This window comes from Drosophila nasuta, chromosome 2L, assembly GCF_023558535.2.
Source record: "Drosophila nasuta strain 15112-1781.00 chromosome 2L, ASM2355853v1, whole genome shotgun sequence".
In the NCBI taxonomy this organism is placed as follows: Eukaryota; Metazoa; Arthropoda; class Insecta; order Diptera; family Drosophilidae; genus Drosophila; species Drosophila nasuta.
In genome coordinates, this window is record NC_083455.1 from 22822750 (window position 1) to 22850694 (window position 27945).

General features: G+C 35.3%; 5 protein-coding genes across 8 annotated transcripts; all 5 read left to right on the top strand.

The window, feature by feature from the left end:
* Nucleotides 1–3640: 3640 nt before the first annotated feature.
* On the top strand, nucleotides 3641–8991 carry LOC132783715 (uncharacterized). The gene is made up of 3 exons (XM_060789063.1): nucleotides 3641–3963; nucleotides 8024–8224; nucleotides 8291–8991. The coding sequence occupies exons 1-3, from the start codon at nucleotides 3897–3899 to the stop codon at nucleotides 8491–8493; spliced, it is 471 nt and encodes a 156-aa protein (XP_060645046.1). The 5' UTR covers nucleotides 3641–3896; the 3' UTR covers nucleotides 8494–8991.
* Nucleotides 8992–10451: 1460 nt separating this feature from the next.
* LOC132798612 (uncharacterized) lies at nucleotides 10452–12168 on the top strand. The gene is made up of 3 exons (XM_060810539.1): nucleotides 10452–10635; nucleotides 10742–10918; nucleotides 11706–12168. Exons 1-3 carry the CDS (start codon nucleotides 10575–10577, stop codon nucleotides 11912–11914), a joined length of 447 nt encoding a protein of 148 aa, XP_060666522.1. The 5' UTR covers nucleotides 10452–10574; the 3' UTR covers nucleotides 11915–12168.
* Nucleotides 12169–14630: 2462 nt separating this feature from the next.
* On the top strand, nucleotides 14631–16226 carry LOC132798481 (uncharacterized). Its single transcript, XM_060810350.1, has 3 exons — nucleotides 14631–14747; nucleotides 14809–14967; nucleotides 15866–16226. The coding sequence occupies exons 1-3, from the start codon at nucleotides 14687–14689 to the stop codon at nucleotides 16078–16080; spliced, it is 435 nt and encodes a 144-aa protein (XP_060666333.1). The 5' UTR covers nucleotides 14631–14686; the 3' UTR covers nucleotides 16081–16226.
* A 2319-nt stretch (nucleotides 16227–18545) lies between these two features.
* On the top strand, nucleotides 18546–19502 carry LOC132798155 (uncharacterized). Its single transcript, XM_060809909.1, has 3 exons — nucleotides 18546–18606; nucleotides 18671–18853; nucleotides 19261–19502. The coding sequence occupies exons 1-3, from the start codon at nucleotides 18546–18548 to the stop codon at nucleotides 19500–19502; spliced, it is 486 nt and encodes a 161-aa protein (XP_060665892.1).
* Nucleotides 19503–19930: 428 nt separating this feature from the next.
* On the top strand, nucleotides 19931–22784 carry LOC132797545 (uncharacterized). Of its 4 annotated transcripts, XM_060809296.1 has the most exons (4): nucleotides 19931–20057; nucleotides 20119–20295; nucleotides 21952–22080; nucleotides 22597–22784. In XM_060809296.1, exons 1-4 carry the CDS (start codon nucleotides 19997–19999, stop codon nucleotides 22779–22781), a joined length of 552 nt encoding a protein of 183 aa, XP_060665279.1. In that variant the 5' UTR covers nucleotides 19931–19996; the 3' UTR covers nucleotides 22782–22784. The 4 variants fall into 4 exon arrangements, 3 of the variants coding, with proteins under 3 accessions (XP_060665279.1, XP_060665287.1, XP_060665291.1); XM_060809304.1 differs by lacking the exons at nucleotides 21952–22080; nucleotides 22597–22784 and adding an exon at nucleotides 20740–21097; XM_060809308.1 differs by lacking the exons at nucleotides 19931–20057; nucleotides 20119–20295 and adding an exon at nucleotides 21760–21890.
* The last annotated feature ends 5161 nt before the right edge of the window (nucleotides 22785–27945 follow it).

The window sequence follows — 27945 nt, forward strand, 5'->3', positions numbered from 1 at the left end:
AAATATGAAAAACTGAGTGAAAACGGCGCATTAGGTTCTATTAATTCAATTCATTTGATTTTATAGTCTTTATGTTTTTTTTTTCGTATACGTATATTCCTCTATTATCCTTTCATTGTAATCATATACATCACATATAATGTGATATAAATCTGATGATGGATAAAAAAGTCAACTTTAAAAGAACCCAGTAATTATTTTTCAATCAAATAACATAAAATAATAAAAATAAATGTTATTTTATAATAAATGAAACTTTATTAATTGTATATATTATTAATTTAATGAATTTTGAGTTATTCACTATTTTTGCAACGTACAATTTTTTTTACACAAAAAAAATGTCAATATTCCATTAATTTCTTCTTCACATTGCCGGTATGGTAATTTTTTCGGTATAGTGATAGAACCCTGTGGCCCGTGAGAATTCACAGCATCTGAGAATAAACATTTAATAATTCAGTAGATTAATCGAATGTTATAATAATAATAATAATAAGTTAATAATTACTGTAGCAAAACACAGCCAAAAGGTAGGTGAAGATCAGGAACACAACTGTGGATGTTTTCATTGCTCGTTCGTTTTAAAAAAAAAAAATTTGGGATTATGAAATGCTCTTGAGAGCTTATAAGCTTAAATTTTGAAGTAGCTGCAATGTGGTTTCATTTATTTTTATTTTGTTTATATGTATATTCCTGATCAACGTCAACAGTCAAGACGATATATCCATATGAAACACTGGTTCTCTGAAACTATAACAGAGATTTTAGATTTTATCGACAGCACTTGTTATTGTGGTTTGTTTGTTTGTCTGCTGTTTTAATTGACAATCTGACTTATTTTGATATTGATATACCAAATGCAACAGCTGGTATATTTTAGAATTTTTCTCTATATAAATTAGGTATAGTTTTAAAATAATACATCACTGTTTTTCTTTTATTGAAAATGGTTAGCGACTATCTTATAGTTGAGCACTCTCGACTGTAGCTTTCGTATTTGTTAGTTATTGAAAAAGTAAGCACTGCCTTAGTACTTTTTTGCTATAGAATTTAGAATTCTATTCTACATAAGTATTAAATTCCTTTGGCAAAAATCTCTACCTCCCACTTATTCTCTTCTTCACTTCAGCAATCTTTTAATGTGCATAATTAGTTGTCTGTGTTTTGCAACTGATTTCGTCTTTTGATATTCACCGTTCAAGTCCAAGTTCCTTGCCTTAATTTGTTTAATTTCAAAAGCAAATCAACAGTAATTGTCTCACATCATTGCGCTTGACATTGCGATTGTAAAAAACTGTGCACCACAAAAAAAAAACAGAATGAAATAAAAGATAGAAGATCAGTAAAAGCGAGGGGACTTGAATGCAATGTCGACTCATCATCCATATGAATTCAGAACGGAAATGAGTTCTGCTCTCAGAGTTGGTAAATTAATTGCCGACCACGCAAAAGATTTCAATGTCAGCATTGACATTTGACCCGAGTCAATTATGTTTGCATATCTTTAATGCAGTCGAGCAGTGGGAGTTTTGGGTAACGCCCTATGGCGTGATTATGCGATTATGTTACATTAAAAACGCATAAAAATAAAAACAACCATAAATAAAGATTGTCACAAGCACGACAGCTAAATGCAAAAAAAATAAACGAAAAATCTATATTTAAATGCACAAAATAAATGGTTGACTAACGTTTACGCTAAACGAAAATATTGAGTTAATAAGTATAGCTTTTAAATTGAAACAACTTGTGTATACCCTATTAAACAGTGTAATGATTACAGGGTAGCCAAAATGGGTGGCAACTGCGCAACGAAAACGTTTTGGCCATTTAAACTTGTCGCACGGTTCGAGTTTGATTTGTTTTCTAAAAACTACACGCACTCAATGTATTTTGTTTTATTTTATCTTATGTTTTTGTTGTTGTTGTTGTATTTTATGACGTGCCTAGCGAAAATGTCGTACAGTTTATGTAATAAAACTGGCCATTTATCATGGAGGGAGCATTTGAAAATATTGTTAATCGACATTGTTCAGCTGCGTTGGCTGTGGCTGCAAATGTTACGCATACGCCCCGATGGCCCCAGGCTGGCTGTCAATAGTCTAAGTCGCTAGACCGCCGCCACATTCAAGTTTATGATGTGATTTGACTTTTTATTGCGCTTGCGCTTACGCTTTGGCTTCAACTTAACCCCATAATCCGTTTGCCGTTGCCGTTGCCGTGTGCATTACGATTTGGCTGCAAGTCGACTCGACTCGACTCAGACCCGGTTCGCCAATCAACTCCAAGTTGCGTCGATGGCGTCGCTCTCGATCGCTGTGCGATCGCTGTGTTTGGTGTGTGTGCGTGCCACAGCAACTCGCATTTTTCACGCTTTGTCAAGAGTTTTTTTTTTTTTTGTGTTTTTTTGGTAGCAGGAGGAGTCAACAGTATGCTGCAGCTACTGCCGTCTAATGCTACAGTTTAATGTCAAGATTTGCATATGAAATCATATATCTGCTTGCTCGTGTCAGCGCCTCGACTGCCAATTGCGGTCAGAGAGTTGCCAAATTTGGCTAAATACACCGCACAGCTCGCAGCCAATCCGTTGGCCAAATTATGTGCGTGTCGCCTATTCATGAATCATTAACTGATGAGTTGATTCAATTGATTCATTTGCTTTAACCAAATATTGCCTTTGGTTCATTTGCAAACGTTACAAACGTACTGACAACAGCGCCATCTCTTGTGCGCTTTGGTAAGCTGCTAAGTAAAGCGCAGCAAGCTTTCCCCTTTTGCAATTTAACTCGCTTTGCGCTGCAGATACTTCTGCAGAGAACTGAATACATTTGTATCTTGCAATTGCTTTAGTATCTTACAGATACATTTGTATCTTTTTATTATTTTACTAAGTAAGTTGTTGAGTGACCTTTTTTTAGACATACTTTGATGAACTGTGAACTGCTTTTCATCTTAATTTATTCAATCAATTATGTATGTAAGATCTACATTTTTGGCACACTACGTTAAAAAATAACCAAAATTTTTAGTTTAAATCTTTAGTATAAGATGATATTATTCTTGTTGTTTTACATCAAAAGTCGTTGATAATTTTAAGTAAATATGCAAGTAGTTTTGCTCTTCAAGAATTAACTGATTCACTTAACGCAAGCCGAGAGCTTTGCATAAAAGCTTCAGCAATTGACTTAGCAAAGTTTCACACCACACTTAGGGTGACCAGCCTGAGCAATAAAGAGGCTATTTAAAAGATAAAGAATAGTAAAGCTGTATCCCAAAACGTTTTTCCTTTTTTAAAATTTGTTAAATCATACAATGGCTTATGAGATATACTGCAAATGTAATTCGTAATTTAAGCTATACTTTAATTCAATTGAAATGTGTTTGCTCGTTATCAAACATCAGACGTCATCAGTCAAACAGAAGCACAACCATATAGTATAGTAGTAGAATACTACAATCGAGTAAATCAGTGTTTCAATTGAGAGTCGCCAGCAGTAGCAGCATGGGGCATCCCCAGGAAACGTCATAAGCACTCAGAGACGACGCTGCTGCTGTCGCCGTCTCCGTCGCAGTCGCTGTCAGCGTCGACGCTCGACGCTGAGCTGTGGCTATGTGGCAGCAGAGCCTGCGGCTGGCTGGGCAGCACAGTCGTTACTCGGACGAGCAACCGTTTGCATCGCGCGCACTCTTAAGCACACACACACACATTAAACAATCAAGGAGTTCCCCCCAACTGACAGATTGAGAGCACCCTACAAAAGGATATACAAGGAATTCAACAAGCCCGTTTTTTTGTTTGACTTGTTTACCGGAAAACCGGCGCCATTGTGTCGCCCCTGTAGAGCATCCAACTGAAGCATTCCCTAGAATTCCCTAGAAATCCCGAACTAATTATGACAGCATCCATGAAGTACATCATCGCTGGCTTCTGCCTCTTATCAACCGTACGCAATATACGAGGTGAGTTCACAATCTCCGCAGATCTTGCACGTGTCGTTCGAAATGCATTCGTAAACAGACAAAAACTGAAAATTGTTGTGGTTCATATTTGTAAATGAAGTGCCATTTGGGACTGTAACTACATCTGCCTCGGCAAGGTCGACACAATTTGGCCATTTGTGTGTTGTTCTTAAATCAAAAACGAATAAGTGCGAGAGTGAAAAACTCAGGTGCGATCATGAAATGTGTTTATATATTTCACTATTTTCTTTTAGGTGAAATTTTTACGATTTTGTTTGCGGTGTTTATAAAAATTTGTAGCATTCTTAAAAATAGCACCATAACATTGTAAAAAGCTAAACAATTGATTTCCATAACTCAACTGGACGAAATCAACTCAGATGATTTCACGTCTAAGTATGGAAATATATCTTGCTGACTTTTTGCCATTTATTTCCAGCCATTTAACGACTCTCTGAATGTCATAAACAAAGTGAAATTGAATGATTGATACAAGAATATCAATCATTTTCCATCTACTCGTTGCGTTTAATCAACATTTCCTATAAAAATTGTTTGGAATTTTGCCGAGATTTCCTAGAATTTAATAGCATTTTTTTTTTTAAAAGGCAAACTTTGAGTAGAAAATTGATTTCAGCACACCGATTTTAAGGGCTTGGCCAGGTTCGGTTTTCTGACTTTTCTGGCTATCGCTCACGCAAGCAATTTATAGGTCAATGCTCAGAAAATTCGCGCAGTTTTTCGCCCATAAAAATGTATGTGTCAAATTGTTTTGGCAGCTTAGGCAATTTGCAGGTTGTTCGATGATTGGCAACGCAAACACACACTCTCGTATATATTTCACATATTTCTGTGTATTTTGGAATATCTTTCTTCGCTTTTATTTATTTTAAAAATATTCGAAGCCTGTTGGCGTTATTACACACAAAATGAATGAGAAATATTCGAAAACGATTCACTGTAAAACACATTTCAATGCATCTATTAAAATCAACCTTCGACTTAATTAGCATCGACGTTAATTGCCATCGAATTATGTTGTTAATTGTAATGGATTTTAATTGAGTTAGATTCGCTGAATAGAGAATTGAATAAGCCTGTGTGTCCTGTTGCACAGCCTTTTGTGCGGACTCCTCCACAATTATCTAATTGGCTTGCATTCAATCAGAGGCATGTCGAGGACCCCGCTGCGCAGTCGGCAGTCAGCAGTCTGGATCTGTGCGCATGTCAAACTGGCGCCACAACGTCGTCTGCTCCAGTTTCCAGCAGCGACCGAGCATCTCGGTATCTCAACTGTACACGATTCCCAACCCCTGTGTGTAAACTGTGTCAGAGACCTCGATAAAGATACAAGGATCAAAAACTGGGATGCGAGGGCTCGAATTCCTTGGCATGAATTGCGTAATTCGTCGACGCTACTGATAATGAGCAGGCGTTGTTTGTCGCCTTCTTCGACTACGACTGGGAATGAGCTATCAAAACAGGATGCGCAGATTGAACACGCTTCACAGGATGCCACAAACACTTGCCTCCCCGCTTGATACCCTCACACTTTTGCTACCCTCCGCTTTTGTCACACATTGTTACTTAATTGCGGGCGACAACACATTTCCGATGCGTATCAAATTATGGCTTGTTGTTGTTATTCATTATGCCTGACAGTTTCGGTTTCTAATTTTTGCTTTAGTGGTGGTGTGAGGCGTAAGTGTGGAAGCCTTTTTCGGTATAGTGTTGCAATTTTAAACTTTAAGTTTAAGGGTTGAAAAGCAAGCTACCAAATTTGCATACAGATACAGATAAAAAAGAATTTCCTGTGCACTTCAATTTCAAAGGCAAGCTAAGCTTTCAATTCTGCAAAAAAACAAATTAAAGTATAAGCATATTCGATTACTATTTAAAAAAAAATATAGAGTTCTTTATACTTTCTATATACTTTTTTTTTATTCTTATACTCTTTGCATTCAGTGCATTTTAAGTAGCAATTATTTGCACCAACTATGCCACCTAATACTGAGCCTGGTAGCACAACTTATTGCCTGTGCGTGAGTGTGACGATAACAAAACAGTTGAGAAGCCGCGACCTTGACTTCTCCGCAAAATTGTGGTATATACAATCAATTACTCACACTCACCTCTATAAAGAAGCAGCTAGTGGAGAAGAGTGAGAGAGAGAGAGTGAGACTCTTTAACTCCTTGTCGTGGCTTCTGGCAAATTACCTGCAATTTCACGTCAGTCTACAGGAAGCTTGAGAACTAGAACGGACAAGGCTGAAATGCAAAAGAAGAAGAAGGCGTGGGCGCTGAACAGGGCTAAATCGCAATAACAAGAACAGACAGGCACAACAACTACACAAGTAGTATATAGTGAGAACAACCACTGAACTAGAAAGCCAAATACAACCCGCCATCGCCTCGTCTTCAGGGTTGACAGGCGAAGGACAAACTCTCGACACAACAGAAAATTGCAGCAAGCAGCTCGAATTCTAATTCATAATAGCGTAATTTAATATGAACGTACTTACCGTTTTGCTGAAATATGAAATGCAAATGTTGTCAGCGTCAATATTTGGCACCTCAAACCTCTAAAGATACCTCGAGGGATTGTTTTGCCTGGTCAGCACCTAAAACGCGTGTTCAAGGTCTAATTTCCTATTCCCTTTCCTTTTCGTTGTCCAACTGGCATGTTTACTTTAGATTTATGGTAAGTTGGCTGTTGAATATGTAAGCAAATGTTTTCCCCCTTACTTGATCCCTTCGGCAACCTTTACATCATGTTGTTTTTTGTGTTGTGGACATGCGAAATACTTTCAAGGCCTTGCGGAAAAACCATCTTGATCTTGACATTCTACCGTTTGCTGCGGCGTGTGTGAGTGTTCTCCCCTCAAGCTAATCACGCATAGTATAGTAGTGCTTATCTGAGTCAAAACACACACGCAAACTAAATGTTTGTGTGCTAATTCGTTATGACCCAGCAGGTGGTTCCTGGGGACGAGTCGAGCAGCCAACTAATGCCTGATCTCCTCCCCTCAAAAGAATAATATGTTACTAAGTAGCCGCATTAAATATTCACTTTATGCGAATCAGTTCTATAAATACGTGATTCTTTTTCGTCAGACTCTCTCGGTCAATGTCTGACGCGGCGTCAATGTTTACCAAATTCAATAAGAATCGAAGAAAAAACAAATTATAAAGAAAGCATAAATAAACAAAACAGCTTGATAAAAAATTGACCACTACGAGAAATCTAAATCAATCTGTGAGCAAGTTGTTGAGTGATTAGCTGGCAAATCAATTTTTGTGCATTTTTGGCACTTTCAATGTATACTTTCATAATAAATACTTTATAATTGTAAATCAACATTGATTGATGATCCATACGTCAATGTTTACTGTGGAATTATATATTTATAATTTTATTGCTGCCTTTCACACATGTGGTCCATTCTAATATTTGCAATAAATATAAGAAAATGCCGTGAGCAATGTTTGGAATTTAAAAACCATTTTTATAGAATATCCGCAAACATGCTTCAAATGTTTAATGTTGTTAATGATCAACTTTAATAGAATATTTATGCAAAAAAGCATTTTTATGGTTATTTCACGAGCTTTTTTTTGCCACAAGAATGAATAATTTATTTGCAAGTCATTAGCGCTTAACTATGCCATTCAATAGCTAGCGTTCACTACAATTTCAATTACAATACTATAAAGTTGCGTATACGTAATAAAAAATACTCAATGACGGCGCCGCTTGGACTGGCTACGCATAATTCAGCGTCTTCCGCTCAGACTGTGTCTCTGTCTGCGGCAGCTGCTGCTCTCAATGAAACCGGGGGTTGAACTCTCTATATTTTGGGGGTGTCCTTTAGTTTTGTTTTTGGCAAGTGAACGATGATGTCAACAGCAAAAACTTTGTGAAATTCTGTCGCCATTTTTAGCTTGTAGTATGCTGACAAACTTGGCTTGTGAATGAGCAAAATGTATCGAGCGAAATCTCAATAGAGGTCAGAGCGCACCATAAAGGTCACAAGCAAACTAATCGAATTGTCTTCCATAGGAGAGGAAAGGAAACCTTTGCAGTGCTGGCATTGCAGCTCGGAGACCGCTGGAGCCGAGGACTTCTGTGATGTAACCTTCCAGGAGGACAATATACCCCAAGAGCTGATCAAGGAGCGCAACATCAATTTGCTACGCACTTGCAACAGCAGCATCAACTCCGATCACGAGCGTCCTGTTTGCCGCAAAACAGTCGAGGAAAGTAAGTAGTAAAAGGGAAAACCGCTTAACTGCAAAACCATTAACATTGAAATTCGATCTATTGCAGGTAATGGCAAGGTGATCACCAAGCGATACTGTTATTACACCAACAAAGCGGATCCCTTGTATCTCTGCAACATGACCAGCCCCGACAAGAATGTGCGCCGAATATTCTGCGAGGATTGCCTCGAAGATAGTTGCAATGGAGCTGGCTCCTTGGTCGGCTTTCTCAGTGCTCTTCTGTTGCCGCTCTTGGCTGTGGCCAACTAAGTGAGAGTCGCAGGGAGACAATTCTATCTCAATTTCGGTTCGAACGTGATATTTTATTTAGCCTCCCCCCAAGTGCTTAGCCCGCTGCGGATATAACAGATATATTTTAAATAGTTTAGTTTGTAGTTTGTATTACTTCGTATTATATATTTATGTTAGGCTCTTGGTTAATGTTCTATAATTATCATATAGTTGAATTTTACACGAATTACATGATTTGCTTAACACAGCTTACGGCGGCATTTTAACTAATCATTTTAACTTAGTAAATGAATAGATGAGAATTACATAAACCACATAAATAAAATACAATTAATCAAATGCTTTACGAAGCAAAACTATATATTATTAACTACCATAAACTAAAGAAGCACCGCTCTAATAATTCAATATATGAAATTGTCAAAGAAACTACAAGAGAAATATTTTTAATGTTTAAGCCAGACACCAATGTAATTAACACAGTTGCATTCAACACACAAACACACACCGAATAAAGTTCATAATACAAAAATGACAACTGGACTTACTTATGGGTGAATAAGAACTAACATTTTAATGATCAGTATGGGTGATTTATTGAATACTAAATCATCATTTGTAGACCAGAATTGACTGCCATTGGAGTCTCCTATAGCGACAGCAAACTAATCCAGCAGTAATCCAATTAGGCGACCTACTTTATTTGCCACTGACCCATTCAAATATCCTGCACCTGTCACCGCGTTTGTCCTGCCAATCGCTGTGCCCAATCTGTGACAGCGTGACAGTTGACACAGTCATCCAATAAATCTTTGTTGACACTATCTAATTAAATCTATGCAAATGGCGAATGCAGTGCATCCCATTCTTAACTGTTAGGCCCCCCGTGTGCAATCAGCTGGTCGCCTCATTTGATTTACATGAATGTTGAACTAGATACGCGTCAATACTCTTCATCAGTTCAATCGACACTTCTTTAAAGCATTTTGTTTAGTGTTAAAGAAAATATTTTAAGGTTTCCCAAACTCGAAACCTTATGCAATTGCAATGCCCATGTCCGAAGCCAAGTTTTTGGTAATTCCACTAATTCACTAACACCTAATCCAATTTAGCGACAAGTGAATAATCTATGGGTTTTCCGTTGACCTAATTCCATATTTGTCCTGCACGTTGGGGTTTTTCACCCCCTCTAACTCAAACAAAAGAGCAATTGTCGCGCACTGTGACATTAATTTAATCAGAGTGAAACTTTAAGCATGATTTGTGTCAACCCATTCAATGACAGCTCCCCTAAAGTTTGATCATTGAAACTGTCTGCGTTCAAATATCGCATGCGAGAAAAAAATAACTTCAAAACATGTTGCCTACTTTTAGGAGGTAATATACAATTTAGTTTTGTTTCGACTCAAAGTTGTTCTTTTGGATTTGCAGTACTCAAGCAACTAAAGCATTTTGCACATTAAAGACGAATTGTCTGTAAATAAAATTAACAATTTTTGACAATTGCAAGCTAATGAGTTTGTTGCTAAAATAATTTATTGCAGTCAGATTATCAAGCTTAATGATTGGACTAAAGTCATTTGACAGCTTAATAAAAACTTAATTACATTTATTATATTTAATTAGGAATATATTATGTAACTTTAGTGTGATCAACAGCAGTTTTCTCGCAGTGATTGGAAAACTCGCTTTGAAACTAAATTTGAAAACACACAGCGAATTGAAAAGCAAAAGAAAGCAGCGAAGAAACCGGTTTGAAAATTGCTCAATATTAACAACACATAGCGTCTTATTTATGTTTTGCGTATGTAATGATTATATACATAAGTCTTCCACTCAAAACAAATAAATTGTTTGGAGCAGGCAGCGCTGCGGCAGCGCAGTCAACGCAGCAGCGATACGAGAAACAGGGGATGGTGTATGGTGAATTGTGGAAACGCCAGACGTCTGAACCGTTCAACCAAATTGTGAACTTTTCAGACGTGCAGCAGACATCGCCAACGGAGGTTGAGATTCGTACATATTTCGAGTACTCGAAAAAACTAAAGAAAACTTTGATAAATCACACACACAACACTTATTTTGGTTGTATATTGAAAATGGTGTCCGCCGTGAAATGCAGTTTGGCCGTGGCCGTTATGCTAAGCTTGGCCTGTTCGGGTGTGTAAACTAGTCGATTCCGATTCACTTCACTTTACATGCAGCAGATGCAGTGATTGTTTTGCAATGTGAAACGTGTTTTTCTTTCATATTTTGTATTTTTTAGCCTATGCACTTAGGTGCTACCAATGCGAGTCGCTGACTTCACCCAAGTGCGGCTTGAAATTTGAGGCTGATGATAGCATGCTAGTTGATTGCTCGAGAATTGGACCGCCGCGTTATCTGCAGAATTTCTTCCCCGCACGTAACGCCACCGGCTGCATGAAGAAGACGCTCGAGAGTGGTAAGTAATAGCGAAATCAGCGAAACAATTAACAGCATCAAAGCGTCCATTAAATGCGGATTTAATGTGCGTGCAAACGCGTATCGCTTTATGCTTCGCTCCTCTCTCTCTCTCTCTCTCTATGGTTGTGATGTCATTTTATGTACATGTAACACACACACATATATTCTTTTGCGCAGTTGCTGGATTATATTTAGGTATTTTTTTTTTTGTTTGTCGGTGATATTTGTCATATTTTTTTGTATTCTGCTGAGTTCGTGTAATTTCGTATATTTTGGAGATTAGAAATAATAGTGACGTGATTGTATTTCAGTTTTGTATACAAAAATATTTTAATTTGCATTTATAAGTTTTTTTTAATGATTCAAATTAGCTTGGGAACGAGTTGCGAATGAACACTTTGAATACACACACAAATAGATTTGTAATCTGTCATAACAAAACTGCGACTTATCTAAGGTCACAAAGGCATAGAGTTAATCATTTCAGGCACAATAAATATGTTACTCTCCAGTTGCCAGTTCGCTTGACTTCATCAGCTAAATGGCAATTACAAAAACCTGTTGACTTATGAATTTTTAGCACGCCTCACAGATCGTAACGAGTTGTTCATAGTAAACAATGACGCAGATAAAATTGCACAAACAGTTCGCATTGTTAACACCATCAAATGACAAATAATGAACACATTTGTTTTGCAGTCAAAAACTATGAAAAACAAAGTGAAAGTTTTCCTATTGATAACATATAGTAATTCAAATTTGGTCACTTGCATTTCCATTTCCAGTTGTGGGTCATCCGCAGATCGTGCGCACCTGTTACTTTGGCGATATCTACAATAATCAGGGCAGCTGCCAGTCGGATCCATCGCTGCCCTTCGTTAAGCAACTGGGATGCGAAGTCTGCACCGGTAATGAGTGCAATGGATCCTCATCTCTGGCACCTCTGGCTGGTGGCATTCTGTTGTTCTTTGGCGTGGCCCGCATCTTGGCCTAGAGATCTCTTCAGTCTATGTATTGTAATTGGTCGTAGTTCTTAATCTTTTCGGTTGTACTATATTTATGCATTTCTTTCCGCATTTCTTAAGTGCATTTGATTTGATCTGCCTCTCATAGTTATGAAACATTTTCGTTTAAATTTGTGCCTAATTCAAATGCAATTGAATCAAATTATAAGTATTTAAAAATCCCTCATTCTACATTTACATCGCTATCTTCTTAAATCAAATAAATGAAAAATATATAAAATTATATCAAAGTGGTTTTTTTTTTGTGAAAAACAAACATAATTTGTGCTCAACAGTTACTTGTTTTATTTGCCATAAGAATTTATGTATTTAATCTTGCCTTTACAAATAAATATAGATTTTATTTTTATTGTATTTCCTTGATCTCTTTTTACATTTGTGCTTCAGCTCTTTATAAATATTATTCATATATTTAGCCCTTCAATATCACAGCTTATGAGTAAATTAGCGTAGCGTTTATGAAGTGTATCCATTATATAGTAAATAATGAATGATGACTGTATTCATTAAACAGATGACACTCACATTTTACTGCCAGCTTGAGATTTCTATAGTATATCGAAACACACGTGAACTGATTAAATACTTAGGTGTGTTCGTAGTTGACAAGTACTTGAAGTTTATATACAAAACTTAGCTCATAAGCTATGTGACTCATTTGTCGATTGCTGCTCTAGACTGAAAGTAATACCTGAGCAATTTAAATTAGCATGAATAACAAATTTTTGAGACTGGGAAAGGTCACGCGCAATCCGGTGACCCTTCTCCAAAAAAAAAGGGCCACTCGCCCTCATGCTTACAATATGTGCGTGGGTTGAGACGAATCTTGAATGTGCGCCTGCATTGTTAATTATGTTTAATTGAGTTAAATTTCAAACCAAGTCGAATCTGAATTTACAAAGTGTTAAACACATACATGTATTTCACTGCACACATTGATAAGGTCAAGAAACTTCAGCAATCAGGGAGGTGCGGGGAAGTTTCGTCCAGTTTCCGTAGATGCAACGGCTGCTCAATTAACCCACACTCATTTGGCATAATTTGAGAAATTAACCAATTGAAGAAAATAGTAAATTATGAAAGAAAAGCATTCGATGCGATCGCTGGGGAAAAGCCACTTAAAGGCCCTAAGTGAACTTACAAATTTGGTTAATGAATAACTTCAATTTCCCGCACAAAAATAAAGTGATTAAAATTATAAGCTGTTTCAAAAGCATAAATACTAAGAATACCAATTTAATAACTATTAATTATGAATTCATTAACTTCTCTATTGTGCTTCAGTATTAGATAGATCACTTGACACCTGTTTGATACATTTCTTCCTATACATGCAATTCCTGAATAAATATTTACCTCTAGTAATAGTAAATTGTAAAAAAGTACAAAAACAAACAAGTAAGAAAGTTACAGTCGAGTGTACTCCACTGTGAGATACCTGCTACCCATTTTGAATAAACGAAATATACTTTGCGGTATTTTTCTCAAAATATACCGAATATACTACAAAAATACTAAAAAATATACCAAATGGTATATTTGGTATATCGATATAGTACCGCATTCAAAATATACCATAGACGGCACAATATAACAGATTGTCAGCCAAAGCAACTAAGACCCTCAGTAAGAAGGCGTTTTTGCTCATACAAAAGTATTTCTTTAATAACTTCCACAATTTTTATCTGATCGCAACCAAATTTTCAGGAATCATAACTACTCTAGGTTTTATTGTATATACCAAAATTCGTAGCTAGCTTTAAAATTACGCTTGTTATTCGATTTTTTTGATTTGCGGGGGCGGAAGTGGGCGTGGCAAAAATTTGAAACAAACTTGATCTGCATGCAAACATAACAAATGCTGTCGAAAAAAAAAATTATAGCTCAATCTCTTATAGTCTCTGAGATCTAGGTGTTCATACGGACAGACGGACAGACAGACAGACGGACAGACGGACATGGCTATATCGTCTCGGCTGTTGACGCTGATCAAGAATATATATACTTTATAGGGTCGGAGATGCCTCCTTCTACCTGTTACATACATTTCCTGCCGGCACAAAGGTATAATACCCTTCTACCCTATGGGTAGCGGGTATAAAAAGATTTAAGGTTGTAAGTCATAATGTTGTATTAAAATATAATACATCATATTATTTAGAATTCAATTACCCAAAAATAATAACTTATTGCATACTTTCCGACGCTGTTGGATTATTGGATCAGAGTTTTCACTCATTGCATATGTTTAGTCAGTGATAAGTGCAAGACACCTACAAATATATTGCATACTTTTACGTGTTAATAAATTCGTTTCAATGCCATTACATACATGTCACTTAACCTCTATAGGGAGACTAAGGTTGGCCATAGGAAAAACTGCGGAAAAACTCATCGTGTCTACACCATTTATGAATGACCCCTCATAATGCCTTTATTAAGTACATTCACATGACAAAATATTCAGATTATACATATAATATATCCCATACATGCATCAAAACTTGATTTTATTTTATTTTTTTTTTTTGATTAAAAATATCACAATGTGGTTTTGACAAAATCACATATGGGCTTTAGTGTGCGTAACACACGATTCTAAATTAAGGAAAGAGTGTGTAATACCGATTAACAACCGAGCTAATAAAAACTCTGAAGCCATCCAGATCGCTAGTAGTCGCTTGTTCGTATAGATCGACAACGTTTCGTGAAGTCGCACATTCCCGTTTTGAGTATTCGAAATGGTGTCTTTTGCAAGGAATCTTTTGTGTGTAACCATTCTGGCAGTCTTGGCTAGCACGGGTAAGAAAGATTTCGAAAAGTGCTTTCAACATTTTGCTGAATATCAAACTTTTGCTTATAGGCTATGCCATCCAATGCTATCAATGCAACACATTTGGCATCCCCAAAGCCTGCAAGAGAAATGCGAGTAATTTGATAGACTGCAGTACCGTTAAACCTCCTGTTCACCTTAGCAAAGTTGGCGCTGCCACAGGCTGTATAAAGCGTATTCAACAAAACCGTAAGTTTTAAGAACTCATCTTAAGTGCACAATCCGTTATCTAAATTATTATTATTAAAATAACCATAGCTGGGCTTATCAATAATATATACTCTGCTAAGGACTCACCTCTAATTATAATAGCTAAAAAATTAAACAATAAATCATTTAAATTAACAAAGATCGGTATGGTAATGATAGCCTCCTTAGACATTACGCAACCACTTCAAAACTCCTTCGTGGACATTTAAACACTTCCTGAGCATAATAAACACAGACCTCTCTTACCGTCCAACCCAACAAACCACCGACATAATCTTAAAAAAAAACACTTTCCTAATATCAAAGAAAGTCTACCCAACAATACATTCATATACACAGACGGATGCAAAACTCTTCACTCAACTTCTTTCTACTACAGAAGACCTAATAATAATAAACTCAATTTTCTCCACCGAATTCATTTGCTCTCTAAGAAGCTAATCAAATCTTTAAGCTTAAACAATACACCAATAACTATAGAAATAACATATATACTATTAGACTGTACATTTTTACTTTTCTTACGTGCTAAATTCTTTCGAAATCAATTCCCACTCTCTTTTCTGTCCCACACATCCTAGTCCAACATTTCGAACATCCTTGATTTCCTGAAAGCTAATATTATATAAATATAATTATCATAGTAACTCAAACTTGTACATTTAAATAACCCCTATATATTATATTAAGAAATCTTTTGTAAAAAATTTAAGGACATAAATATATATATAATATAGGTTGACCCAATTATTTAAACTAATTGACATTCATTCACTCATATAAAGTAATATACAACTGCTTAATACTAACGTACTTTATGTGCGAACAGCTTTACGTTCTGAACAGTATTCACATAAATTTCGTATTTTCTATTAAGCGAGCATGCCACGTCCGGAAACTCTATATAGCTGCCACTTTGGCGATGTAATCAACAAACAGGGCTGCCAGTTTTCCGAAGAGATGAAGTCACAGCGATATTCCGCATTGTCCTGCGATGTTTGCACCGAGGACAAGTGCAATGGATCGGCCTCTTTAGCTCCCATCGCTGTAGCAATAATCCTTTTCTTAGGTGTGGCCCACTTGTTGACTTAAAAGTGCAATTGAAGTTTCTTCTTCTTCTCTGTAATAATAATTAACACAGACACACACGCACAAAGCCTTTGTGCCGGTGTCTGCATCTTCTTCCCAAGCATATGTGTGAATTGTAAATTCTATCCAGAATATATATTAGTTCTATTCAATTATTTTATTAATAAAACAATGTTTTGAAATATTAAAAAAAAAAATTATTTAAATTATCTGAATTAATTAAATTAATTACACTATTATTATTGTGTGTTATCCAAAAATCTATTTGCTTAATAGCCACGTATATCACGTGCATATATCATATCATCGGAGCAAGTATGCTATCATTGAAGATACGATATTATATATTAAAACAACAAAAAACAAAATAAAAGAGGATTTTTGGCGTTTGTATAAAAAAAAATGGCAATAATCATGTGTTTGATTTATTACGTTATAGGTTTTATTTCTTTGGATCGATCTCATCGGATGATAACGCAAGAATATAGGCAACGTAGTTTTGACAAAATCACACTTATCACAGGCTAGATTCTAAGCTCAGGAAAGCAATTGTGATGCGTGTGGATGAACAAGCGAGCTAATTAAAACTCTTAATCATATCGCTGGCAGTCGCTCGTTAGTCTAGATCGACAACGTTCCGTGAATATTTTTCTCAGTCACTAAATTTGTATATTCGAAAATGGTATCCACTGTAAGAAATCTGTTGTGTCTAGTCATTCTGACAGCCTTGGTCAGCACGGGTATGAGAGATCTCGGAAAGTGCATTCAACATTTCATTGAATATCTGAATTTTACTTATAGGCTATGCCATCAATTGCTATAATTGCAACACCATATTCCATCCCCAGTGCGGCCAGAATTTTAAGGCTAATGAGAGTTATTTGAATGACTGCAGTAACGTTGCACCTCATCCTTACCTTAGCCAAGAAGTCAAAGTTGGCAATGCTACAGGCTGCATGAAGTACACTGTGGAAATCTGTAAGTTTAAAGACCCCATCTTAATTGCACAATTCGTGGATTCATATAAATTATTATAATTGAACCATCCAATATTTAAATTACTTGTTGACTTGCGTCGCCGCTTATCAACTATTTTTATTTTTAGAAATGTGTGTTTTGATTAAAGATCCAACTGTATGTGTAAATATATTTATTTATAATTTGTTTTGGTAGAGTGAATAATTTCATATAAAAATAATTTTATTGTGCTGCTATTCCGCAACATTTAATAAAGTAAATTATATATAATATATAATTTATAATAATATTAATTTTGCATTTTGCAAATACATTGAATAGATTCGCATTCGATGTAAGTTAATTATAGCTTTATTTAATTTACTTTACAGATCCTGATCATTTAGAAATTTTACGTACTTGTTACTTTGGCGATGTCAGAAACAAGCAGGGATGCCCATTAAATCCCAATCAGTACGGGAAAGGATTCCACTGCGATGTCTGCACTAAAGATGGCTGCAATGGATCAGCCTCCCAGGCTCCCATTGCTGGTGCAATAATCCTATTCTTCGGTGTTCTTTCTTTGAAGATTCTTATGTTTTCCATTTAAAAGAAAATACTAATAAAATCAGCTAAAGTGCCAAATTGAAAAGCAATTTCTGAATTTTAAAATTACATTTTTAAAATATTCTCAAGACTTATTCGCTTTTTTTAGTAGTTTTATAATTATTGAAAACCCAAACATAATCATGTTTATCGAGTTAGTTATGCTCTTTAGCAAGTTTGTTGCTGTTATTCAAAGTGGATAAGTCTCCATCTCCTTCCATAACATATGTGTGTTTAGGTAAAATCTAAACTCCTATTTATATGTTGTTTTTTTAAATTTTTAGAAATAAAGTTCCAAGACCAATTATCTAAATTAAATTAATGAATTAAATTAATTACACTGCTATTATAGTGTGTTATTCAAAAGATTATTTATCTTATAGTATCGCCTCGTAAAAAAGAAACTACATATATCAACGGATCAAATATGATCTCTTTGAAGATACGACATACTCGTATAATATCAATGCACCACATAAAAACATAAAATAAAATAAAACAGATTTTGAAATACATTTTAAAAATGAATACCAATGAGATTTTACACACATCAAAATTTAATTTTATTTTATTCTTTTGTATAAAAAAAAAAAAACAAAAAAACAAAAACAAAAATCGTGTCTTTGACATATTATGTTTTTGCTTTTATTTCTTGCGATCGGTCTCATCGAATGAAATGATAACGCAAGTAAAGAGGGCAATGTAGTTTTGACAAAATCACATATATTAACTTTGTGTGCGTGACATTAGATTATAAACTTAGGAAAGCGATTGGGATGCGTGTGGATGAACAAGCGAGCTCATTAAAACTTTTAAACCATCAAATCGCTGGCAGTCGCTCGTTCGTGTAGATCGACATCGTTCCGTGAATATTTTTCTCAGTCACTAAATTTGTATATTCGAAAATGGTGTCCACGGTAAGGAATCTTTTGTGTCTAACCATTTTGGCAGTCTTGGCCAACGCGGGTATGAAAAATCTCGGAAAGTGCATTCAACATTTCACTTAATAAAATCTGAATTCTGATTATAGGCTATGCCATTCATTGCTATATCTGCGACTCGGTATCCAATCCCAAGTGTGGCCAGAATTTGAATGTGAAAGAATTTGAAAGTAATTTGATTGACTGCAATCGCGTTGTACCTCCTCGTTACCTCAGCTATTTTTCCCAAAGGCCCAAAGCCACAGCCTGCAAGAAGCAAACTGTGAAATTTTGTAAGTTTTGTATATCATATAAAATATTATTATTGAACCAACCAATATTTAAATTTCTCTCTCTCTCTTAACTCGGGTCGCTGCTTATCAACTTGAGTCGTATTTTGAGATTTCAGTTTTGATTAAAGATCCAATTGTTCTGTGTGTGAATATATTTTTAATAATTGATAGTTGTGATGTTTATGCTACTTACCATATCAAATTTGTTTTGGTAGAGTGAATAATTTCATATGAAACTTAATTTTATTTGCTGCCATTTCCTAAGATTTTATAAAGTAAATTAAGTGAAAATAATGTAAAACTGCATACTATTAATGTACTTATTGAACAGCAATCACATAAATTTCCATTTTGCAAGTACTTTGCGTAGATAGTTAATTAACATCTTTATTTTGTTCACTTTGCAGTGTCCGGTGATCAGCAAATTATACGTGGTTGTTACTTTGGCGATGTCAGTAACAAGCAGGGCTGCCAATTGGATCCCAACCTGAATGGGGTCGAAGGATTCGACTGCGATGTCTGCCTTAAAGATGGCTGCAATGGATTGGAATCCCTGACTCCCATTGGGGGTGCAATAATCCTGTTCTTCGGTGTGGTCCGATTGTTGGCCACACGGTTGTTAGAAGTCTCATTGACGGTTTTCCCCTAATCTTCTTTGTAATAAACTTCCACATTCCTCAAATATTCATAGGTCAAATAAATACTTTCTAAATTACTATTTACAAGGAAATACCTATAAATATTTATAAATAGAAAATTAAACTTACAAGATTTTAAGTCCCTTGCAAACTGAACTGCAAACGTTTATTTTCAAGACTATTTTTTATTTTTAAACCGTTAAATGTTTAACATAAGCTTTATAATCATTGAAAGCAAAAGCTGTCTTTGCCTGTGAGGTCATAATTAAAGCTCCCGCTCTACTAACAACAAACAACACAATAATAACACTGACACAGACACATGCCTAGTTAGTTGTTCTCTTTAACAAGTTTTTTGAGAGTTTTTTAAACTTAGGAAAGGAGTGTTGATGAATTAGCCAGATTAAAACTCTTAAGTCATCAGTCTGCCAACAGTCGCTCGTTCGTTTAGATCGACAACGTTCCGTGAATATTTTTTTCAGTCGCAACATTTGTATATTTGAAAATGGTATCCATTGTAAGGAATCTTTTGTGTCTAGTCATTCTGTCATTCTTGGTCAGCACGGGTAAGAAAGATCTCGGAAAGAGCATTTACCATTCCAATAAATATCTAAATTTTACTTATAGGCTATGCCATTCTGTGCTATCAATGCAACTCGATGTTCAATAAAGATTGCGGCCCGAATTTTGAGGCTAACGGGATTGATTTGATTGACTGCAGTCACGTTACACCTTCTCATCAGGTCGGCGAATATTTTCCTTGGCAATATGCCACAGGCTGCATGAAGAAGACTCTGAAAGTCAGTAAGTTTTAAGGCCCCATCTTCATTTCACCATCTGTGATTCCTATTAATTATTATTATTAAACCAACAAAAATTATGGAAACATTTTGAATATGTGTAGCCGGTTTGCCATTTGAGTCGGATTTTCGAGAATTGTGTTTTGATAAAAGAACCAATTATTCTATTTGCAAATATTTATATACTTTAACGCTTGAGACATCCATTTTGTCCATTAAATATGTTGATAATTGTGAAAGTTTCAACTTGCTTCTTGTCTTTTTGTTTTGTATTTAAAGGCAATTATCGCACATGTTTTGTTTGAGTGATGAGTCGATTTGTATTGAAAGCAAACATCGATGTTTAAAAAAAAATACAAGCGCTAAGAAGCAACTTTTGAAATCTGTTAGAAATCATATGAAAAAGAACTACATTTTGTATTCTCAATTAATCAACAGCTTTATTTAGTTTACTTTGAAGATACTGGTCATCACCACTTCATTCGCTCCTGTTACTTTGGCAATGTGGACAACAAGATAGGATGCCAAACGAATAAAAATTCGTTCGCGCTTGAGGAGTTGGCCTGCGATGTTTGCACCGAGGATGGCTGCAATGGTTCCGCCTCCTTGACTCCCATAGCCAGTGGAATAATCCTTTTCGTCGGTGTATCCCGTTTGTTGGCTTAAAAAACATCTTTGGCGGTATTTTCATCTTTTTTATTGTCATAGATAAAAACGTACGCACTCCTCCAAATATTCTTCAATTCAAGGAATCATTTCTAAATTATTGCATCTTTAAATCATAATGAATAACATAATAAATACTATTTACCAAATTTAAAATGCGTTTCAAAATTTGTAAGTATTTGACTAATTTGTAGTCTATGTCAAACATGACTATAAATATTTTATAAATACAAATATAAAATATTCGATAGATTTTTTTTTAAAGCATTTAATGTTAACCCTTTAACATAAGCTTTATAACCATTGAAAGGAAAAGCTGTCTTAGCCTGTGAGGTCATAATTAAAGCTCCCGCTCGTGCTACCAACAAAAAAACAACACAACAATAACACACACACGCATTCATGTTTATAAAAGTAAGGCTAGAGTGTTAAAGCTTTGTGCCGGCGTCTGTCATATTCTTCCACATGTGTGTGCTATAAATTCTATCTAGAATATAGACAGAAACAACTGATCAACTGATCAAATATGCTTTCATTAAGATATGATAATTAATATCAATTCCCATATAAAAAGATCGGTATCATCGTAAGAAATGAAAGCGTACGTGAATAAGACCAAAAGTGTTTGTCCCAAAATAATGTTCAAAGTGGTTTCGAACAATATTGACGAGCTCTTGAGTATGCCTTTGAGTGCGAGTTTGAGAATAAGTGTGAGTGTAAATGTGAGTGTGAATACAAGTGCGATTTGTGTGGATGAAAAAGCGAACTGATGAAAACTCTTAAGCCTTCAGATCGCTGGCAGTCGCTTGTTTGTGTAGATCGACAACGTTCCGTGAATATTTTTCTAAGTCACTAAATTTTTATATTCGAAAATGGTGTTCAGTGTAAGGAATCTGTTGTGTCTAACCATTTTAGCAGTCTTGATCAGCTCGGGTATGAGAGATATCGGAAAGTGCATTCAACATTTCACTAAATATCAAAATTCTGCTCATAGGTTATGGTATCCGTTGCTATGAGGGTTTCACGGAATTAAGTTCCAAGGGCGTTTTGACTGACTGCAACAGTAGTAACCTTTTCGATGTTACCAATGTCACAAGCTGTTCGAAGATTACTTTCGAATTTTGTAAGTTTGAAGAACCCATCTCAATTGAATGATCTCAAATTAATTAATATTATTAAATCAACAAATATTTGAATCTAGTCGCTTAGCAACTTAAGTCGGATTTTTTGTGTTTTTATTAAAAATCCAATTGTTCTATGTGGAAATTTATATATATGTATGTATATACATATATATATATATAAAAAGAATATATATATATATATATTCTTTTTTTGATAATTGGCATCCTAACCATTACTAAATATACTGATAATTGAGTTGTTCATGAATGTTTCAACTTGCTACTTGCCATATCATATTTGTTTTGGTAGAGTGAATAATTTCATATGAAACTTAATTCTATTTGCTGCCATTTTATAAGATTTAATAAAGTAAATTAAATTAAAATAATATAAAACTGCAAAATATTAATGTACTTTATGAACAGCAATCACATAAATTTCCATTTTCCAAATACATTGCATATATTCGCATTCGATGTAAGTTAATTAACAGATTATTTAATCTACTTTGCAGTTATTATACGTAGTTGTTACTCTGACAATTACAAGGATGCATGTCAGTTGGACAAAGTTCCTAAGGTGTTCAAGCTATTGGCCTGCGATATCTGCACTAAGGATGGCTGCAATGGATCGACCTCCCTGGCTCCCATTGCTGGTGCAATAATCCTGTTTTTCGGTGTGGCTCGTTTGTTGGCTTAGAGAATAATAGTGAAAATATATTTTTCTCATTTCTTTTATAATTTGTATCTATTAAAAACATAAATATTCTACTACTCACTAAAATTTTTTGTTGTATTTTACTCCAGCTTATTAACAACTGAGTTGGCCACTGTATGACTTTTCTGTAAAGACATCGTCATTAATTTCCTCATTATTTTGGCTGACCTAACTGGACTTCACTATCGCCGGACTTCAATAGCTTTCTGAGTTTTATGAGAGTGCCTAATGGCGGCGCAAAACAAAATGTACTGTTCTGAATATGATTTTGATACTGATTCTGATACTGATTCTGATTCCCTCAAGTGCTCAATGGCGTGTTCCCTTGTCGCATAAGGCATTAACACGCGCTGATAATTGTTATGGAATTTCTTCTCTTGCTATATCCGGGACTCATAGGGTAGAAGTGTATTATAGCTTAGTACCCGTAGGAAATGTGTGTAACAGGCATAAGGAGGCATCTCCGACCCTATAAAGTATATATATTCTTGATCAGCGTCAACAGCCGAGACGATCTAACCATGTCCGTCTGTGTGTCTGTGTGTCTGTCCGTATGAACACCTAGATCTAAGAGACTACAAAAGATACAGCTATAATTTTGCCATACCATTTGACAAATTTTTGTGGCATTTCTGTGGTATATTATGTTGGTACATTTTGAGAATAATAACGCAATATTTTGCTTTTGATCAAAATGAGTAGCGGGTATCTCACAGTCGAGCACAATCGACTGTTTCTTACTCACTTTGATAAAATTTGTTTAGTTTTTTTTTTTAAATTTGTATTGAAATGCGATAACACAAAATCTATAATCCTTTGGGATTTCCAAACAAATTTAATTCGATGAGCAATAAATTTTTAAATGAACTTGTTATTTATTTACATGCGAAATACGCCACTTAAGGCCAAGCGCCCTTAAACCTTACGCAAAAGTGATAAAATATAAAAACCCAACATAAAAGCAGCTAAGGTGCCAAATTGAAAAAATTTATAAATTCAAAAATAAATCTACAAGATCTTAAGTCTCTGAACAACAAATATTTTTAAATAATTCTCAAGACACTTTTTGTTTTTTTAAAGCGTTAAATGTTAGTCTTTTAGCATAATATTGATAGCAAAGGCATATATGTATATTTGTTTTTTTAGAGTAAATAAGTTCAAGTAATTTCTAGTAATAGTAAATTGTAAATAGTAACATTGCAAATAAAAACAAAATGTAAGGTTGTAAATCATCATAATCATAATTAGACTACAGATGACTGAATATTCGGATTATATATATAATATCACATACATACATGCATCAATAATTAATTTCAATTTTTTAGTTATTAAAAATATCACAATGTGGTTTTGACAAAATCACATATGGGCCTTAGTGTGCGTAACGCAAGATCTATAAATTCTGGAATGCGTGTGCAATATATATAGATTAACAAGCGGGGTGATAAAAGCTCGGAAGCCATCAAGATCGCTAGCAGTCGCTTGTTCGTATAGATCGACAACGTTTCGTGAATTTTTTTTTTTGAGTCGAAGCATTCCAGTTTTGTGTATTCGAAAATGGTGTTCTTTGTAAGGAATCTGTTGGGTCTGACCATTCTGGTAGTCTTGACTAGCACGGGTATGAGAGTTATCGGAAAGTGCATTCAACATTTCACTGAATATTTGCATTTCGTTTATAGGCTATGCCATCCGTTGCTATAACTTTAATACGTACTACAATAGTAGTAGTAGTAGCAATTTCGATAAGATCGTTTTTACAAACAAGTCTACCGAAGATTGCAGTATCATTGCCACAGGATGCAAAAAGCAGACTATAGGAACCAGTAAGTTTTAAAACCAACCATTATTAGAATTACCTTTGAACTTTAAACCACCGCCTATCAACTTAAGTCCAATTTTTTGATTTATTTATGAACTTGTTATTTATTTGTATGAGGAATACGCCACACACAAAATGTGTGTGTGTGTGTGTGTGTGTGTGTGTGTATCTCTAACCCACTTAAAAAGGTATGTATCTTTTACTTTCGCTTCATTTTTGTAATAAATGTGCACATTCCCCAAATATTCATAGGCCAAAAAAATACTTTCTTGATTTAGAAATTAAATAATAAACTTACAAAATTGTAGTCTCTTTCAAACAGAACTACTAATATTTTCATAATATTTGCAAGAATTTTTTGGTTTTTTAAAGCGTTTAATGTTTGTATTTAACATAAGTTTTATAATCATTGATAATATAGCAAAAACTGTCTTTGTCTGTGAAGTCATAATTAAAGCTTCCGTTTTTCTAAAACCAAACAACACGACATTAAGACGCACACACAATTTGTGTGTGTTGTTGACGCTGATCAAGAATATATATACTTTATAGGGTCGGAGATGCCTCCTTCTACCTGTTACATACATTTCCTGCCGGCACAAAGTTATAATACCCTTCTACCCTATGGGTAGCGGGTATAAAAATTATTACAGCCGTAAAGTATGCAATTTTTGTCATCTGCATACTTTATTTTTTTATTGAATAATTTGTAAATATACATATGTAGTTGTCATATTTAATTTATACTATTTAGCTATGCGAGATTCAGAAAATTGTACTACATATTTTATCGGGCTTGCTATAAGTGGGAGGTATCTTTGTCCGTGGTTGGTTTGCGAAAGCTTGAAAAAGCGCCATCTATTGATCAAACATGGTACTGGCAAATTAAAAAGCTTGGATTGCACTGGAAAAGCTAATCGCTTTAAGACAGGCATAAAATGAATAAGCGATTACCTCTTTGAGTAGGAATAAATGTCACAAAGATTTCCGGAAATGTTTTTTTTTTGCTTTCAATTGGGATGTTGGCAGGTTATATAGTTAACCTTTAGTAAAGTTATATGTGATAAAAAAAGGATAAAGTTAAAAACTCAGTGAACGGGTTACTCACTGATAGTTTGAATGCAAAGATAGACCAACATTATCGCCATTATACCCATTTGTTAATCCTCTTTCACAAAAAAAGTGCACCTAGCCTTGTCCACTAAAGCTGTCTGTTCACCACAGGAGAACCACATTGATTTTGTAAAGTGCCGTTTTCTATCTTAAGGTAAATATTTGTTATAAGTATTTTTAGTTATTTATTTTGTCAACAGATTATGCACCTCGTTAAGAATCTAGCAAAATGCCTAAAAAATTATCTAATTAATTGCATATTGAATACCTAGGAAAAGATTTACTATAATGCACTATTTAGTTCAATGCAATAATTAGTTCATGTACACGTTGTAAATTATTAAACGTACAAACGTATTAAACGTATAAACGTTATTCAAATGTTAAAAGTCCCCACATTAAAATAACTATGTATATAGCGGCCAACAACAAAAGCTCGTTGTCACAGCTTTGTCTTCACTTGCAGGCCATAGCAATCAGCTTTTACGCATGCGCATACGCTTTATTAATTCTATTCCCCACAGCTGAACCACATCGACAGTCGCTAACACAAGGAAAAATATAAGATAGGTATAAGATACGTATGTAAGTCTATTTCTTTCTTACTAATTTATATTATATGAGCTTCAAGAGCTTAACTCTTGCTTGTGGTCCTTCTGACCATAGATACAAGCGCAGAGAAGCGACATTGAAAATCTGTTAGAAATCATATGAAAAAATATCTACATTTTGGATTATCAATGTATTTATACTGATGTAAAAGGAAATTCTCATTAAAGCAGCTAAAATGACAAATTCAACAATTAAGAAAGTTACAGTCGAGTGTGCTCCTGCCGGCACAAAGTTATAATACCCTTCTACGCTATAGGGTATTATAAAAAGCACTTGAAATTTTTTCAAGGGGTAGGTAGGTGTAGAAAAATTGGCAAAATTTCAGAAAATCCGCCATATCTCGACCATTAGAAGGACGATCCGGATGTCCTTTGGCAGAAGGATAGCTCTTTTAAATACAAACCGATTGACATACCAAAAAGGACGAATGTCCTGTAAGCAACAAAGTTACGAGGACTTTTTTGTTCAGAGAAAATAGCTTATATCTCGGCCATATCCTATCCGATCCATCCCGGACTAATGCCAATCGAAGTTTCTTGGCAAGGACTATTATCCTGCCAAATTGCATCCCAATCGTCCTTGCGGTTCTCTAGATATCCTGGAATTTGTGATTTCGGCCGGTTTTCTTGGGCCCCAGGACTGAAAAATTACAAGTGTTGGATCCTTAGATGACCCCATACTTTTTTGATGCCGATCGATAGAGTTCGTCCTTGCGATCCTGGCAATACACGTCCTTTGAAAATGTGCAAGGATATGACCGAGATATAGCTTGTTTTCGAAGGATATGACCGAGATATAGCTTGTTTTCGAAAAAGGCCATTGGTTTTTTAGACATAGCTCTGCCAAATCCTTAAGGATCTAGCAAGGATGCACTTTTTTCTAATCACAACAAACGGGAATATCGATTGGCATTCAAGGATTTGAAGGATAATACCAAAAATGCACTTGAAATTTTTCAAGGGGTAGGTGTAGAAAAATTGTCAAAATTTCAGAAAATCCGCCGTATCTCGGCCATTAGAAGGACGATCCGGATGTCCTTTGGCAGAAGGATAGATCTTTTAAATACAAACCGATTGACATACCAAAAAGGACGAATGTCCTGTAAGCAACAAAGTTACGAGGACTTTTTTGTTCAGAGAAAATAGCTTATATCTCGGCCATATCCTGTCCGATCCATCCCGGACTAATGCCAATCGAAGTTTCTTGGCAAGGACTATTATCCTGCCAAATTGCATCCCAATCGTCCTTGCGGTTCTCTAGATATCCTGGAATTTGTGATTTCGGCCGGTTTTCTTGGGCCCCAGGACTGAAAAATTACAAGTGTTGGATCCTTAGATGACCCCATACTTTTTTGATGCCGATCGATAGAGTTCGTCCTTGCGATCCTGGCAATACACGTCCTTTGAAAATGTGCAAGGATATGACCGAGATATAGCTTGTTTTCGAAGGATATGACCGAGATATAGCTTGTTTTCGAAAAGGCCATTGGTTTTTTAGACATAGCTCTGCCAAATCCTTAAGGATCTAGCAAGGATGCACTTTTTTCTAATCACAACAAACGGGAATATCGATTGGCATTCAAGGATTTGAAGGATAATA

Coding starts and splice junctions, on each gene's coding strand:
- LOC132783715 (XM_060789063.1), top strand. CDS start 3,897: ATGACAGCATCCATGAAGTACATCATCGCTGGCTTCTGCCTCTTATCA. Junction 3,964..8,023: donor AACCGTACGCAATATACGAG/GTGAGTTCACAA, acceptor TGTCTTCCATAG/GAGAGGAAAGGAAACCTTTG. Junction 8,225..8,290: donor CCGCAAAACAGTCGAGGAAA/GTAAGTAGTAAA, acceptor GATCTATTGCAG/GTAATGGCAAGGTGATCACC.
- LOC132798612 (XM_060810539.1), top strand. CDS start 10,575: ATGGTGTCCGCCGTGAAATGCAGTTTGGCCGTGGCCGTTATGCTAAGC. Junction 10,636..10,741: donor GCTAAGCTTGGCCTGTTCGG/GTGTGTAAACTA, acceptor TGTATTTTTTAG/CCTATGCACTTAGGTGCTAC. Junction 10,919..11,705: donor GAAGAAGACGCTCGAGAGTG/GTAAGTAATAGC, acceptor TTCCATTTCCAG/TTGTGGGTCATCCGCAGATC.
- LOC132798481 (XM_060810350.1), top strand. CDS start 14,687: ATGGTGTCTTTTGCAAGGAATCTTTTGTGTGTAACCATTCTGGCAGTC. Junction 14,748..14,808: donor GGCAGTCTTGGCTAGCACGG/GTAAGAAAGATT, acceptor TTTTGCTTATAG/GCTATGCCATCCAATGCTAT. Junction 14,968..15,865: donor AAAGCGTATTCAACAAAACC/GTAAGTTTTAAG, acceptor TTTTCTATTAAG/CGAGCATGCCACGTCCGGAA.
- LOC132798155 (XM_060809909.1), top strand. CDS start 18,546: ATGGTGTCCACGGTAAGGAATCTTTTGTGTCTAACCATTTTGGCAGTC. Junction 18,607..18,670: donor GGCAGTCTTGGCCAACGCGG/GTATGAAAAATC, acceptor TTCTGATTATAG/GCTATGCCATTCATTGCTAT. Junction 18,854..19,260: donor GAAGCAAACTGTGAAATTTT/GTAAGTTTTGTA, acceptor TTCACTTTGCAG/TGTCCGGTGATCAGCAAATT.
- LOC132797545 (XM_060809296.1), top strand. CDS start 19,997: ATGGTATCCATTGTAAGGAATCTTTTGTGTCTAGTCATTCTGTCATTC. Junction 20,058..20,118: donor GTCATTCTTGGTCAGCACGG/GTAAGAAAGATC, acceptor TTTTACTTATAG/GCTATGCCATTCTGTGCTAT. Junction 22,081..22,596: donor GAAGATTACTTTCGAATTTT/GTAAGTTTGAAG, acceptor TCTACTTTGCAG/TTATTATACGTAGTTGTTAC.